Source organism: Phragmites australis, chromosome 3, assembly GCF_958298935.1.
Source record: "Phragmites australis chromosome 3, lpPhrAust1.1, whole genome shotgun sequence".
NCBI classification, from domain to species: Eukaryota; Viridiplantae; Streptophyta; class Magnoliopsida; order Poales; family Poaceae; genus Phragmites; species Phragmites australis.
In genome coordinates, this window is record NC_084923.1 from 38,932,922 (window position 1) to 38,949,207 (window position 16,286).

The following is a 16,286-nucleotide window of genomic DNA, read 5'->3' on the forward strand; positions in this document are numbered from 1 at the left end:
CTACTTTTAGTGCATGCATAATAATAAAAATTACGAAAAAAAATTAGGTTGCAAAAACCAAAAACATTATAAAGAAAGACACTTGCTAGCTTGCGATGGACAGGTTGTCATTTGTAGATGCAACTCAGTTTTGTAGACCTTGCCTAACATGGTCACCATTATGGATCCAGATGCCTTACCCAACTCATGGAAGTTTTCAAGAAAATTGGCGCATGCAAATGCTGACATCCACCCTATCCAACTCCTATAAGTATGCATCCAAGCCCGTCCATTCCTCTGCACTACCACAAGCTCTACCACACGGCAGAGCAGTGCAAGACAGGAGAGACAAAGAAGATGGCATCCGTCCTGCGCCTCCTCGCTGTTCTCCTCGTCGCCGCCGCGTGTGCGGACGCCGTGAGCATCGTCGTCACCAACAAGTGCGGGTACACCGTGTGGCCCGCAGCCCTGCCAGGCGGTGGCACGGAGCTCAACACCGGTGACTCATGGTTCATCGACGTGCCGGCCGGCACGCGGAACGGGCGCGTGTGGGGGCGCACGGGCTGCGGCTTCATCATCAACGCCACGCTGGGGCAGTGCCAGACGGGCGACTGCGGCGGCACGCTGGTGTGCAAGCATGTGGGGGCGCAGCCCATCACGCTGGCCGAGTACTCGCTCGGCCGCAACGGCGGCGCCGACTACTTCGACATCTCCCTCGTCCACGGCTTCAACGCACCCATGTCTTTCCTGCCCACCGGCGGCGCCAAGTGCGCCCGGGGCGGGCCGTCGTGCCCGGTGCAGGAGATCACGTTCAACTGCCCGTCCGAGCTGCGGCAGAAGGCCGGGTGCTCCAACCCGTGCGACGGCAAGAGCAACTGCGGCCCGAACAACGGCACGGAGTACTTCAAGAAGTCGTGCCCGCAGACGATCACCTACCCCAAGGACACGAGCAACACCATCTACACCTGCCCGGCCGGGACAAACTATGAGATCACCTTCTGCCCTTGAATCAGCTAGCGAGCTGAGGCACCGACAGAGATATCGATCGGTTTGGTCCTAATTGGGCTCTGTATTTGTGTGTACGTCTAGCGTATAGATACATGTTTATATGGTGTTATAATGATAAATAAGATTTGGCAATATGTACGCAATGGTATACATACATGTAATGATGATCTATGTGTACACCTGACATGGATGCACATATCCTATTCAACCAGGGAAGATCTTGAGTGAATAAAATGATCTTGCGTCAATGAGATCTGATAAATCTGTACGTCGTCCACAAATCTTCATCATAGTGCATGTTTTGGCTACGTCACTGCTTGCGCGTACAACGGCACCCACATGAACCTTACTGATTTAGTCAGAGCAGAGAATGGCAGGATTCGGTGCTGATTGGCAGCAGGATAGGATATGTACTCACCGAAGTTGTGATTAGGCGTACAAGTAACGACTTGTGACGCGGCAATTAGCCACGCATCAACGTAAGAAAGGTCTGGCTGTACGACCATCTCATCCACAGCTACTATTCGACAGTGACAATACTCACGACCATAATGATTTACTGAACATGGAGAACGGACTAAGTACACACTGCCAAAATCCAGAGAACAATCACTACTACAAATATATATGATGTTCCACGATGAATTTGCTATGACAATTGTGAATTTCACCATGAATTATTATCATTTTGTGACGAAAATTCAGTCATGGTCATAGACTATATTGGGCCCAGAATTCATTAGCTATGTGTGATTATTCCAAACATTTCATCACAAAATATTATGGTAAATCATAATAGATTGTCCACAATAACAGATCCAAAACTATGAAATAAACCGCTATGCCTCTTAGTCCTCGTCTTTTTCTCTCCTTCCATTTTCATCATGGGTGCAAACAGCAGAACATCTGTGACGAAAATGTGTTCGTCACCAAATTTTCTAACTTCCCACTCTTATTTATCTCACCCCCCGTGCGTTCTAGATTCTTCTTCCCAATCGAGCACCCAGCCTAGGAAGATGGCTGCCGCTTGGCTCCTTCAAGCTGCCAAGAGGAGGTGCAGCACCACTGAATGGGAGGACCCTGACTCCAACGCCTGGGTCTTTTCGTGCCGCCGAAGGTGAAGCTCCGTGCCCCATCCGCCGAGGCACGCGAGCTCCAGCTCAAGAGTCGTTCCCCTCCGCCGTTGGGCGTGAGCCCACAGCTGGTTGAGCAAGCATGCAAAGCCCTCACTGTTTCGAAGTAGGTACCGAGGCATTTGTTGAACCTTAGTATTCGTTTGTATTCACGAAGCCTTAATTCTAATCCTGCCATATTACTTTCCTATGTTTTGGGTAGTGTGCATTGGGCAATATCTTGTTTGCTAATTGATGTCTCTTCCTCTAATTAGATTGCTCCTTGATAAATCAAGTTAAAATGTATCTTAGTTTATTTATGATGAGTAATTGACATTGTTATTTATTTAGTTTGATGATCTTCAGTTTTGCATGAGTTTTGATGTGATTTGAATTAATTTGAGATTTTATTTGAGCATATTGATTATAGACTAATTGGAATTGGAGTTGTAGATATGTGTTTGCTTGTCTCATGGTGTACAGGTGATGGATACAACTTAGCGCTCGACGGTGGAATGATCGGAGTCAAGCGGAGTGCTTGGTGTCAGACGATCAAGGAGGCTGGACGGAGTCAAGAGTAATCTTAACTGAACATGTGGAGGTCAAGCAAACCATTGAAGGTTGATGTAGACGGCATGTTGATAAAGTCAAACGAAGGAGATGCCGGTGCAAGTGATAAGGCGGCCCGAGGGATCGGGAGCAGGAGAGACTTGTCGACGGTCAGGATTGCATGACGGAGTACACGCGTCGACATCGAAGCGCTTGCTTAAAGTGTAAGCAAGGTGGTGAGTCACGCTTTGAGAAGCATGCAGGCGGTTTCGTGATTTGGGCTTAAAACTGTGGGATGACTGAAAAAGTACGTGGCACCATTGCGAAGCTTGCGTCGAGGCAAAGCTATGTGGTGAAGGCGCCACAGCCGTCCGATGAATCGAGAAGTAAATGAACCAAAATACCCTCGGTGGTAAGTAGGAGAGTACTACAAGAGAAGAGTATTTTAGGGAAAAGCTAGGAAACTTAGAGATCAAATTTTTTAGACCTATAAATAGAGGGATATGGATATGAAAGAGATGAGGAAGAAGAGTGCTTAGCCTATGTATTAGGTGAGAGTTTTGTGAGAAAAAATCTTTGTAATCCGTCTAAAATAAGGCTGACCTCTGCTGCAATAAAGTTTATTTTTCTTCCTGTTATTATGCTCACCTCCTTCTAGTTTCCCTCTATTAGTTCCCTTGCAAGTTTTCGGTGTTTCTTTGTGATTTTCGTTTTGGTTTTTGAGCTGAATTTGTAACACCTTGGGAGGTTGCTCTTCTTGTTGCTAGAGGTATAAAAATTCACATACGAGATCATATCTTTGGTGGAGCTCCAACGTGAATTAGGGGTGACATTCATGCCATCGATACTATAGGATAAAAATCCTTGTATCGAATTTGCTCTCTCTGCCATATTTACGTTTTTGTACTTACATTCTTGCAATTACCTTCCTAGATATGTTACAATCTCTTTTGATCAGTAGAGTAGATACACTAGATAAACCTACAATGCATTTAGATAGAATTTGATATAGTTTTATCTTATATAGTGTTTGGAGCCGAATGGATTCTAAATATCCTAATTTATCATCTCTTAGGACGTCACTGATCCTCGTAAAGACCTAACAGTGGAACCATCATGTAAGACCCCGATCTTAGGATCTCCTATGCCTCTTGTATCAGTTCTTGGATCAAGTAAATGATACACACAGTATAATAGTTGTAATATCACAGTCAAACTCGAACATAAGTATTAAGGTTACATGGTACAAAAGGTTACAAACTATAGTGTATATATTACAAACCTGGCCGAATGGCCAACAAAAAAACACAACGGAAAACATAACCCAAACCACAGGCAGCTAGGGTGCAAATGCGACTCTAGAGACTACTCTTCAACTCCGTCTTCGCCTCTGACATTGGCGGGATCTGCCTCTTCATCTGAACGACAGCAAGAGTGAGCACGGAAGGCACTCAGCAAGCCCTATAATATTTCAAATTGTTGATAGATGCATAAATGGGTAATTCAAAGATAAGATTTTACGGTTTAGTTTTATGCGTAAAGCGGTTTATGCAGGTATTATTGTATCACATATTATTGATATTACTTAGTTTAAAACTGGCTAACAAGCTTTATCTGGGGTTTTTCGGTCTTGGGAGGGGCTACACCTCACTCCGCAGTCCCTATTATCACATCTGATTTACCTCTAGTATCATACAGCTTCTGGCAGAATGAGCCAAGAATCTCATCACACGGACATCTAGTCAACACACTCACTCGTTAAGACGCACGCACCCAGAGTCTAGTCATCAGGGTTACTGCCTTCGCATGTCCATGACCGTGGATACGGCTATTCAAATAGATTTACACTCTGTAGAGGTTGTACAATTTTACCCATGCGATATGCTCAGCCTCCAGCCGTTGCAAGTGGAGGAACGAATCATACCAAGATCCTCTAAACACCTTTCTTGGCGGGCTTTTCTACGAGACACCCCAAGTACCAGAGACCATGTTCAGAATACCAGATTGGCTATGCCGTCTCTCGAAATATTCCACAGAGGGCTAGATGGACACTTGGTTTCTTGCTGCTCCCCAGCCGCCTAGTATTGTGCCCAACCCAGTCCAGTGAAAGAAGAGTCAAGTCCTGCCCATTTAGGACGCATGGTTGCACAGAGGTGGCTAAGCATGACGGCACAATGACTCGGCCCTTAATCGGCCAGAGCAGGTATCTTCTGGCAATGAACATCACAATGGTGACTCAAGCCCCCAGGAGCGTCCTCGTCTAGAGTACTACTCCACCTGCCCCCGCTAAAGCAGTTTTCACTCATTTTTACACATCTCCTACTATATCCCACACGATGTCAAGGAGTTCACATCCATTACAGAATTCATAACCATCAAGGATTCATGGTATATGAGTTAACATTGATAACGATAAATCTTATCTCTGAGGAGAAGTGTTTTAAAAGCGACTTCTCCGAGGAGACGTATTCCATCCTAAGCATGCTAGATATCAAGGCGTCATCCATCATTAATATATTTAACAACAAGTATTCCTAAGGTGATATGTATTCTGGATGATGACATGTAAGGTATGGAAGTGTTAATAGGATTAACTATTACAAATAGTTTGAAAGAAAATGCAATATATAACACATGTGATAATAAGTCCGATTTTAGTTGATCATGTATATTATTTGAAAACTATAGGTTCAGTATAATCAAGGAGATAGGACTTCTCTTCTCTGAAGTTCTCTTCAGAGTCTTGGTTGTAGTCTGGATCCTCTTCGCTTCTGATGCTTCCTCCGTAGCACTCGCATAACTCTGATTTCTCTGCAATTACGACTACTATCAATAACGGCTATACTAGAAAAGAACCAATTAATACCAAATGGAAAACCAAATGAGCCATAATGGACAACACAATGTGACAGATGAGTAAACCTCGATTTTAGATGAATTTCGGCAAAAGAATCATTTAAATCGGAGCCAGAACGGAGAAGTTACAGCTCTCGGAAGTTTCAATCCAATTTAAATCGGGAAAATACTAAATGGCACTGTTCATAAGTGGGACCCACTGAACAGTACCTGGGCCCACATGAACAGTACTAGATGGGCCGAGATGGGCCCAGATTGGGCTGAGTCCGGGCGGGCTGCACAGTGTTGGGCTACACAGTATTATGTTACACAGTATTAGGCTGCACAGTGTTGGACTGGCCCGCTGGTGTGCGGCCCATAAATGGTTGGGTCGGCCTGGTAGGCTAACGGCGCTCAGGACGAGCCATGGCCCAGTCGGCCAGGCTGAGTCGTGGCTATCGGCCGGCCCACACGAGTGCGTGGGTTGCGGTGACGGCTGGCACAGTGCTAGCGGCGGAGGGGAGCGGCTGGAGCGGTCGGCGGCGAGAAATCTCGCGATGGCGCGCTTCGGGGCAACTCGACAGCGTGGGATTCCAACGGGGTTTCACGAGGGGAAATCGACGCCGAGCTCCTTCGCGAAACGGTGAACGCAGTGGGGAGCACGTCGATGGCGGCCGGCGATGAATTCGGTGCTAGTCGGTGGCCGAAGGGGGGGGGGCACTAGGGTGGCTAAGGATCGGGCAGCGCTCCCCTATACTGGGAGGCACCAATCCGTTCCGAAGGAGGGTCCTACGGCTTCTAGTCATCACGGTATGACGGCCGGCGACGTGAACGAGGTACTAACACACCGGCGGCGAGCTAAAGCGCGGCGGCGGAAGTCACACCTATGGCACGACAACCGGCCGAGAGGAAGCTTTGGGGCATCTACACGCTATCTAGGAGGGGGCGTCAGGGGCTTGGGATGCTCACCGAGCTCAAGGACGGCGAGGAGCAGGACGGCGGCTGGCGATTCGTCGAAGAGGTGACGGCGGCGCTAATCGGCTGCTGGCGCGAGTGGGCTCCCGTCGAGCTCCTGGTGAACGGATGACGGCCCAGGGACGGCGGAAGGGCCCTGAAGCTTCCTGGAAGCACGCGGTCAGAAGTTCGACCGCGGCGAGGTGTGAAAGTGTGGATATGCGACGGCGGCAATGAAGTGTGGGGAAGATAGGGGAAAAGAGGCTAAGGCGACGCTATTTATAGCGGAAGAGGGAGCACGGGTGGGGGCAGTGTGTGCGTGACATCGGGCAGTCATCGGTGGGTAGCGCGACGGTGAGGTGGCGGAGTGGCACCCACCATTTTTCCTGTGGTGTGGGCGCTCTGCGCCGGCCACGCGCGGGCGGGGGCGCAAAAGTCATGCGAAGCCATCCCCATCGGGCTGCGGGGAAGAGAGAGCAGGGGGGAATGAGGAGGATGACGGATGGGGGAAAGGACAGGTAGCTCGCCGGCGTGGGCGCTCTGCGCCAGCGAAGTGCGGCATCGCGCTGGAGGAAGAAGGCAGCGTGCGGGCGGGGCGCGGATGCGCGACACATGGTCGGTCCTGCGCGGGCGGGGTGCGGATGCTGCCGGTGCGCGCGCTTCGTTTGGCTGGGCCGACCGATGTGTTGCTGGGCCGAGCGCGCGGAGAAGGAAGGAAAAGAAGAGCAGGCTGCTAGTGGGCTGAAAGCAGAGAGAGGAAAGAATCAGCCCGGGAGTGAAAAAGAAAAAGGAAAAGGGTTAGGAATTAATTTCAAAGGTGAATTTGAATTTGAATATGAATTTGACTTTGGATTAGGATCAAACCAATTGGAAATTCCTAAATTATGAGTTATAGGTAAAACTCCGAGATTTGGGAACATGATTTGAATTTGAAGTTGGACTTGGGATGGAAAGAACTTTAAGAATGGATTTGAATTCGAGAGATATCCAATTCAAACCACCACTCAAAAATGCATCAAAACCAAAAACCAAACGTGAACAAATCAACTTAAGGCAGGGATTACCTCAGTATAAATTTGGAGCATTTTGGAATACTTAGCCAACTAATACCAGTATCAATATTCACACACATACTTCCATGATTTTATGTGGCTTTAATTTACTATAAAAATTTTAAATTTGCACTAGATTTTGCTATTTTAATTAATATGTTAAATTCAGTATGTCACACATCACATCTAGAACTACTATTTGAGAGTGACATTTCATAATATCATGGTCTAACTGAACACGGAGAAGAGACTAGTACACGCTGACGCTAGAAACGATAGTGTCAAATCCAGAGACAATATATAAGAGTGGACGTATGCGCGGACGAGTTAGGCACACGTATAAGCAACGGAGAAAGCTCATCATATTTAGGCATGTTTGGATAGACGGTAGTTTCGGAGTTTCTGACTAGCTAAGAAATTGGTTGAGACTGTTGAATTTTGGTTGTTAGATTTTATAATAAATTTTTAGCTTCTTAGTACACCAAAAAGACAATTAGAATATGTTTATCAGCTTTTAATTTATTTCAGCAACAACTGTTTTCTCAGTCAACTAAAAATCATACAAAACTAAAAAAATCCAGCTATTTGAGTAACTTGTAGCTTTTTTAAGGAAAAAAACTAAAAACCAATCCAAACGGAGTTTAGTATAGTGCCAACAATAGAGACGTCGATCGGAGTCTGTAGTAGCAGATGACTGAGCATCTGCAGCGACTGCAGATGGACATGCCGAACGATCGAGACGGAGAACCGCAGGAACGTGCTTCGCTAGCTGTCCCGCGCGGCGCGGCAGCTTACACGTCGCAGTCGCACCAGCGGCTACCTACCCAGCCCAGGCGCGCGAGCGGTCTCGCGGCACTCATGCGCGTAGAAATTGTTCCACCGACGGGGCCGGGGAGACCCAGCACTTCACTGATGCATCTGGAGAGTGGAGACCCAATACGGTCTATAATCGATCTGCCTGTGCCCGCCAATCTTGAGCACAGAATTCCGGGTATTTACCCAGTGGAGTCATATGATTTCAAAAAATCACAATCTAACCAGCTACCGTCAGAGCTGAGATGGCGATCCTATCTATCGCTTGACGCTGCACTGTTGGCTTGTCCATCCACCTTAGCACGTACTGCCTGCGCTGTCCGGGCCCCCGCCAACTCGGAGCGGATCAGAGGAGCAGCTGCCCAACTCCTCCAAAACTCGGTTACATTCGGCCGTCGCCATCTGGCGAGCGGATGTTGGCGGCAGCAGCCAACGACTGCTCCAAAGCCGGGCGTCACAGCCTTCCTCTTTTCTCTCTTCCCCGTTCTGCTCCTCCATCGCTCGGTCGACTATGACCGCCTTCTTCGGTTTGTATCGCGTCGCCGCCTTCTCTTATCTACATCATGACGGCATCACAGCCTTCTCTGATCTGCATCACCGTGGTGGCGCCTTCTTCGATCTGCATCATGGTTGTGCTGCCTTCGATCGACTCTGTGTGTTTGGGGATGACGACAATTGATGCCGCTAATCTACATCACGGATAGATTTGCTTCGCAGCATCATCAGGTCACCTTGCAGGTTGCGATTGCTTGGCCGATCCATCGGATTCAACTCCGGCGTGGTGTGTATGGGGTGGGCGACGATGCCGGTTTTCTCCTAGTTGTGCTGTGCGTGGCCTTGCGTTTTAGAGTGGTGATCTATATCGGCGGGGCTTGGTTGGATTAGGGTGTGCAGTGCCTCCAGACGAAAGCTGCAACGATGTCACTCGCGGGAGTCGTATTCCTTCGTAGGCGTTGCTAGAGTGTTTCTGTCTGTTCTTCAGGTGAAAACCTTGATTCGGCTTGCTGGATCAGGCAATGACGACGTGTTCAACTTCGTTTCCTCTGTGGAGGTGTTGCCTTGGAGATCCCACCCTGTGATGGATATACCTCGGAGTTGGCTTGGTGGTCGGCTTGGTTTCAATGGTGATGCTTCAGTTCGTTGGAGCATGGTTTGTTGGAGAGAAGTTTCGGCCACATCGTCTAAAGAAGTGCTGGTGCAGGTCCATGGTTGCTTCGGTTCGGGCATTCTCTTGCGTGGATCGGCGTTGTTTGGCTAGTCCGCGCCGTCGACACACTTGCGTGGCTTACGAGGGCTGGGCCTGTGGATTGCCATAGTTGACTCGTCTCTGCCAGATAGGGCCTCCTCTGCATGCCTTAATTGGTCTCTGTGGCGGTTGATGGAGTTTCGATGTCAATGCTTGCAACCCGTCTTAGCGGCGGAATCAATTCTGTTCTATGGAGATAGTTCGGATCCTCGACGATGTGTTTGGCATGAGATCCAACTAGGATGAGTCAGATGTTCACGATGTCTATATGATTTAATTCGTAGGGAAGAATATGGATGCTGTAACGGCTAGCGAGTGTCTGGACAACAAGGTTTTCTTAGGGTGCCAGTTGGAAGTGTTGAGAGGCTTTTTCTCTATTTCTTTTTTTTATTGGCTATATGTACCTTCGTGATGCAGAGACCAGAACTTTATTCAATCTTGAAATAAAGCTTCCTTCATTAAAAAAGAGGAGCTCCTGCTGTTCTAGAACAAACGGGAATGAACCAGAGCTGTGAAGCAGGCTGCATCCCACGACGGCCGCCTCATTTCGGCCTTGCCGGGCGACGATGGGCCCGGGCCGGCCTCGCACGAGCCGCGCGTGCGCCAGCGCTACGGGGCCTGCGCCTGCCTCGGCGGGGAGCGCTTGGGTGTGCCTCATGCACCGGAGAACTGCGTCCGCGCCGGCGGCTGCTATTTTGTGGGCCGTACAAGTGAGGGGGCCTTTCTCGGCTGCTAGTGGACCAGACCGTTCGCTGTTCTCTTGAGCCACGTGACGAATCGGGCTGCGGTGCCACCCACTACTACAGACTACACCACACCAGGCCGAGAGGAGTCAGTCGTAGACCACGAGATCTTCACTCAGCTCTTGCTTGCACCTCCTCCTGCGTGCCACGTCGGTGATCCGTGCGATTCGAACATTAACACCCAACGGGTACTTCCTTCCCGTGCGCCACTCTTTTGAGTTCAAAGGTTCGTGAATCGTGAGAGAGAGATGTTGTACATGATGTAAATAATGATGCGATAAAAGAGCATGGATCCCATTTCACTGAAGATCTTCAGTGTTCAGTATCTCTTACTCATGAAATGGTCATGCTGTCATTTGTTTATATGTCAGAAGAGGCGCCTGGATTCTTGCATATTCAGAGATCTTCAGTGTTCAGTACATTATATGAATCCATACACTAAATTAGTTTTTTTTTGGAAAAGCTGGTGATTGTTACTTTTCCAAAAAAAAACTAATTTAGTGTATGGATTCATATAATGTACTGAACACTGAAGATCTCTGAATATGCAAGAATCCAGGCGCCTCTTCTGACATATAAACAAATGACAGCATGACCATTTCATGAGTAAGAGATACTGAACACTGAAGATCTCTGAACACTGAAGATCTCTGAATATGCAAGAATCCAGGCGCCTCTTCTGACATATAAACAAATGACAGCATGACCATTTCACATATAAACAAATGACAGCATGACCATTTCACATATAATTTCAGCCAAATTAGAGTACATAAAACCTGAACAGAAATAACAAGTTGGAGCCGAGATAAAGAAAAAAACTAAACAATAGGTTGTAGAACAAATACTGATAGAAACTATCAAGGTTAAACTTGCTGCAATAGCAAGTATTAGGTATGATAAGCACCCTCTGAACGCACAGCAGCACTAAGCCAGTGATCAGAATAACAAGTTGCACTCTGAAGGCTAATTGATGCTTCTATTTGATCTGTTCCTGTATACTGAGATATATCTGTTGAGTTAGCCTCCAGAGTGCAACTTGTTATTCTTATCACTAGTTTAGTGTTGCTGTACGTTCAAAGGATGCTTATCATACCTAATACTTGCTATTGCAGCAGGTTTAGCCTTGATAGTTTCTGCCAGTATTTGTTCTACAACCTACTGTTCAGTTCGTTTTCTTTATCTCGGCTGCAACTTGCTATTTCTGTTCAGGCTTTATGCACTCTAATTTGGCATAGCAGCACTATCCATGATGTCTTTTCTTAAATTTGGAGAATTCTTTCCAGGCCTGAAAACTAGTTGAGATCTTATAGTCATGCTGTCATTTGTTTATATGTGGAATGTGATCCATGCTCGTTTTATCGCATCATTATTTACATCATGTACAACAAGAGAGAGAGAGTCAAGAGTGGATCACCATTTTACCAACGAAATCTTTTTTCTCAACTTCTCACCTGCACAGACCTTTCCCCAACTGCTCGCACCTCGCTATTCCGCCGCGGAAACGAGTGCTGATCGATTGTCGCCACCTTGGAGGGGAACCAGCACGGCACACCCGATACGAAAGTTGCAGAAAAAGATGTTCCCAGAGCTCTCCTCGTGCTGCTATGACAAGTTTCTGCCTGCCGTGACAGAAGCTTCCTCGCACATGCCAGGACTTGGGGGCGTAGAGAGAAATAGCTAGCTAGAGCAAGAAATATAATCATATACCAAGACCAGACCGAGTAATCCATAGATTTTTAAAAAAGATTAGCACATACTTTTGTTTCTTACGTTTTTTATAGCAACCGGCTGTACTGTATATGTTGAAATTAATCCTTGTCGTAGACATCGGGGACTCGTTTCACGACAGTGTGGAAGCAAGAAGTTCGTATACAGCTATAGCGTAGTTCGTATGTGTGCATAGTTCGAGTCAGGGTCGGATCGTGAGATGGCACGATTCGTGTTAGGATTCGGAGTTAGCAGGCCGCTATAAATATGAGTTGTAATCTCTAATTTTTGTAAGAAAGACACAGAGTCTTGCAAGTCACAAGTTGAATAGAATCTAAAATTTCCTCCAGAGAGTTGTTGCCTTGTTTTATTGTTCTCGTCGAGATACGTGAGTTCATCCTTGCCGAGTACTACACGACTCAGGAATAGCTGAGTGTTGCTGGTCGATCGGTGTGATCGAGAGCAGCACGTACACGGCGGATAGCTAGACTAGTTGTGGTCGAGCACGTACGACTGGTCGCTCAAGCTGGTCGCGACTGGTGGTTGTGAGTTGGCGTGCTTCCATACTTTGGTCGTTCGGCTAGTCGAGGAACCTGGTCGCTTGTGTTGTCGTGAATCCGGAGTGGTCACGCACGTAATCCAGTGGTCGGACGCAACAATATACATATATCTCTCCACAATCAATCAACCAATCGAGTGAGACTTGGTGCAAATACGAGTACATAGAAAACCCAAATAAAACTATTATCTATTTGCAAACTACAACCAACTTTCGACTATGTTAGACCAGACAGAATAACGAACCCTTGATTTTGAAAACGATCTAATTAAACCAAAGCGACAGTCAACTTCATCTTTTAATTGAGCATATACAAATACCTCTAAGACGCTGACGGCAGGAAAATACAGAGCTAGACTTGGACAAGAACATGCATTGCCAGGAAAATTCTGTGGAAGTTCCCTATAGATACAAAGAAATCCAGAGCTAGGTTCGCCAGGTACTACAAGACAATTGTTGATGCAGAGTTGCGGATACTAAGGCATACTTTTTCCAACTCAACCACCGGCTTAGCTTGGTGGAGAAGGCGTAGTCCGTAGCCACGACGAAAATGTCAAACCTGACGTACGTCTCGCAAGAAATTTCAAGACGCTAAACGTATCATGGCCGGCGTGTGACTCTGGGAGCATAAGAAAAGCACGGCTACTTTTAGTTCCGTTCTCTTCTGGACCGGTTCAGAGGGGAGTGGATTGATGTGCACCTGCCCCGGCCGGCCTATCGTTGCAACCGGTTCTCACTTCTCACACAAAATTGGCGGCAGCGCTTGACCTAATGACTTGGGATCTTCCAAGCTGTGTGCATCTCCGACGACGCGCACAAGAAACTGCACTGGTCCATGACAAATGGATTCAGATTCTCCGTGGCGTCAAGATGCAAGCACGGCCCTACAATGCCTCGCAGTTCCATCAGGACTATCTAATCGAAGCGCGTGATTATCAAGACGACGAAAGGGCTTTGTGGCTTGAAGGTCCTGTTTGTCCCTCCATCGCGTACCTCTACTACACCTTCAAACGGAGGAGAGAAGTTGAAGCTGTAACATTTGCATGCAGTGAACACATTATCATGGCAAGCAATACCAAAAAGATCCCACGAGAATATCATGCCAGAAAAGTAAGGCGTTGCTCGCGCTTATACCAACACGGAAAGAAACGAAGCCTGCCAAGGTCGGCCCTTGTTTGGGAAAGGACCAAAGCGAACGAGCAATGCGAGCTGCAAAGACGGAGCCGATTCCAATTCGGGCAGCAGGTCGGGTCGGATAAGGCTGTGGATGGAGCAAGCCTGCCCTGAATAATGATCATGCAGCTAGCATCGCAGACGAACCGAGACGTGGCGACATGCTCACGTGATCCTCGAGTGCGAGCAGGCCAGAAACGGTGCTGGCGCCGAACGCTTCATGATTCAGGAAACTGGGCTTGCCTGCCTGCCTGCCTGCCTGCCTGCTTTGGAATGATGGCTCCCTCGCAGTCAGGCTTTGCTCGCAGCCTTTGTGGACCCACCCATGGAAGAATCCAAAGTCTTGCGAGGTTTTGGCGCGGATCAATATCAGAGCCGCGGCTTGTGCTTGTCTTGCTATGTACTACAAGTGGCCGGATGAACCCGGCAAGAGCACACGAACAGGCACGTCTGTCCGTCTTGGGGAATGGAACCCCCAGTGCAAACTTCATTTGTACAGAACTCACATTGCTGCACCGAAACGATTGGAGAACGCAACAGATCGAGCCTCTTGTGGTCACGGGGAGGTAGAATGTTTGGGGGTGAATGAGTGGAGTGAACTGCAAAAATGGCAGCTTGGCAATGGCAACAAGACGATACTAATAACAACAGATAACCAAGAACTTAGCAGTGAGTTAAGTTGATGTTTCACTTCTTACTCCGATTCAAGGAATGCAAGAACAACAGCGACTGAACAAACATGTATCTTTTCTCCTCTTTTGTTGCGCACTACTTTACAACGATTTTGGGGTTTCCTACGACATGGAAAGCTCCAATCGCCTCACATGCAAGCCGCCACCACCACTAGGCAATCTCTGGACCGATCTAAGGTACGCCGAGCAAAGCACCGTGAACGCCACGGCCGGGAACTTCCCAGCGACCAGGCCGACGAGGACGACGGCCACGAGAACTAGAGCAGGAAACCGGAATCCTGCTCTGTCCTCCTCGTTGAGATCAGCCGGCACATCGATTTCTATCGCCCTGGCATCGATTTCAATAGCCTTTCCGCGGCGAGAATCCCCCAAAGAATCCGGCTCTTTTGCAATGGCATCCGCCACGACATCCGTTTGATTGGCCATGCCACGGTGAGAATCTGAGGAATCCGTCGCCTTGGCATTGCCCCGCACCGTGGCATCCGCTTGGTCGCCCTCGCTGCGGAAAGAACCCAAAGAATCCGCCTCCCTAGGTCTCCGTCCTTTGTGCAACTTCTTGGCGCTGGCGATCAGCTTCCTCCAAGACCTCTTCTTTGTCTTCGCCTTCGGGATGCTTGATTCGTCGAGGACGCCGCTCCTTTCTTCGATGGCAAAGATGGAAACCTCGGTTCCCCTGTCGGAATCCGAGCAGCTCGGCCTCGACGGCTCGGTCTTCGCCTCCACCTCCTGGATCGGCGAGACGCGCCCGCGGCCTTCCAAATAAAGCTGCCTCTTGGTCGCCGCCGACAGCGGCCGCCAGGGGAGAGAGGAAGACCTCACGGATTCGAGCAAGAAGAGCGAGAAGGAGGCGACGGTGACGGCCGCGACCACCTTCTTGCTCCAGATCACAAGGAGCGCGAGGGATACCACGCCGCTGACCGTGAGGAAGCCCAGGCCAAGGCCAAAGGCGCCGTCTTTGTTGCGGCGAACGGCCTGGGCCGGCGAAAGGTCGGCTCTTGGTCTATCCGACGGCGGGACGGTGGCCGCCGGAGGAGGCGGAGGTGGAGAGGAAGGAGGAGGGGACGGCGAAGGGGATGGGGGGATGTCACCCTTCCTGCGCTTCGAGGAAGCGGAAGAAGGCTTCTTGAGGCGGCCATGGTTCTTGACGACGAGGTCGGCGAGGGAGGTGGGGAAACCGGTCTGGACGGGGAGGGGCCCGGCGCGGGAGGGGCGGAGCGCCGCGAGGAGGCGGCCGAGGCTGCCGGAAGGGCGTTCTTTCAGAGGGCTGGGCATCGGCTGCCGCGGCCGCCGCTGGCGAGCATAGGAGGAGGCCGGCGCGCAGGCCGGAGGTCTGAGTTCTTGGCTTTTTGGTTCGGTTTGGTGCTCTGGGTTGGTGACTTGGGTGAGTTCTCCACTTTTGGGGCGTGCGAGGGAGAATAGGAAGCGAGTGGGGGACACAAGGTGGGTTTGGATTTTTATTTTTATTTATTTGTCTAAGAATGGAGGGTACGTTTTGGGGTTGGCTAAATTTGAAATGAAAGAAAGGGAATCAGGTTTGGGATTTTTTTTGTGGAGACCTGTATAGGACGAAGAAGGTGGTTTCCGGAGAAAAGAACATGAAACATATACATATTTTTTCAATCATGTGAATTTTTTCAGAATGTGATTTCTATCGGCTTGCTCATTACCTATAGAGTAAGTTACATCATTGAGATTCTGATTGTCTATTGTCCTACCATTCTTTGCTTGCGCATCAAAATATCAGCTGATTGAACCCTCTAAAACCTCATTGACATATGGATCTTAAGCATGAATCTAGTGGATAATGGTAGCGGTGAGGCTATAGTGGTGCGCCATGGACTCTGGGGAGCGACGTAGGGGA

General features: G+C 48.7%; 2 protein-coding genes across 2 annotated transcripts; one reads left to right on the forward strand and one right to left on the reverse strand.

Moving 5' to 3' along the window:
• Positions 1-237: 237 nt before the first annotated feature.
• LOC133913020 (protein P21-like) lies at positions 238-1,249 on the forward strand. Its single transcript, XM_062356048.1, has one exon. It carries the CDS (start codon positions 253-255, stop codon positions 985-987), a length of 735 nt encoding a protein of 244 aa, XP_062212032.1. The 5' UTR covers positions 238-252; the 3' UTR covers positions 988-1,249.
• Positions 1,250-14,403: 13,154 nt separating this feature from the next.
• Positions 14,404-15,866, reverse strand: LOC133913021 (uncharacterized). The gene has a single exon (XM_062356049.1). It carries the CDS (start codon positions 15,695-15,697, stop codon positions 14,528-14,530), a length of 1,170 nt encoding a protein of 389 aa, XP_062212033.1. The 5' UTR covers positions 15,698-15,866; the 3' UTR covers positions 14,404-14,527.
• Positions 15,867-16,286: the final 420 nt, after the last annotated feature.

Coding starts and splice junctions, on each gene's coding strand:
- LOC133913021 (XM_062356049.1), bottom strand. CDS start 15,697: ATGCCCAGCCCTCTGAAAGAACGCCCTTCCGGCAGCCTCGGCCGCCTC.
- LOC133913020 (XM_062356048.1), top strand. CDS start 253: ATGCATCCAAGCCCGTCCATTCCTCTGCACTACCACAAGCTCTACCAC.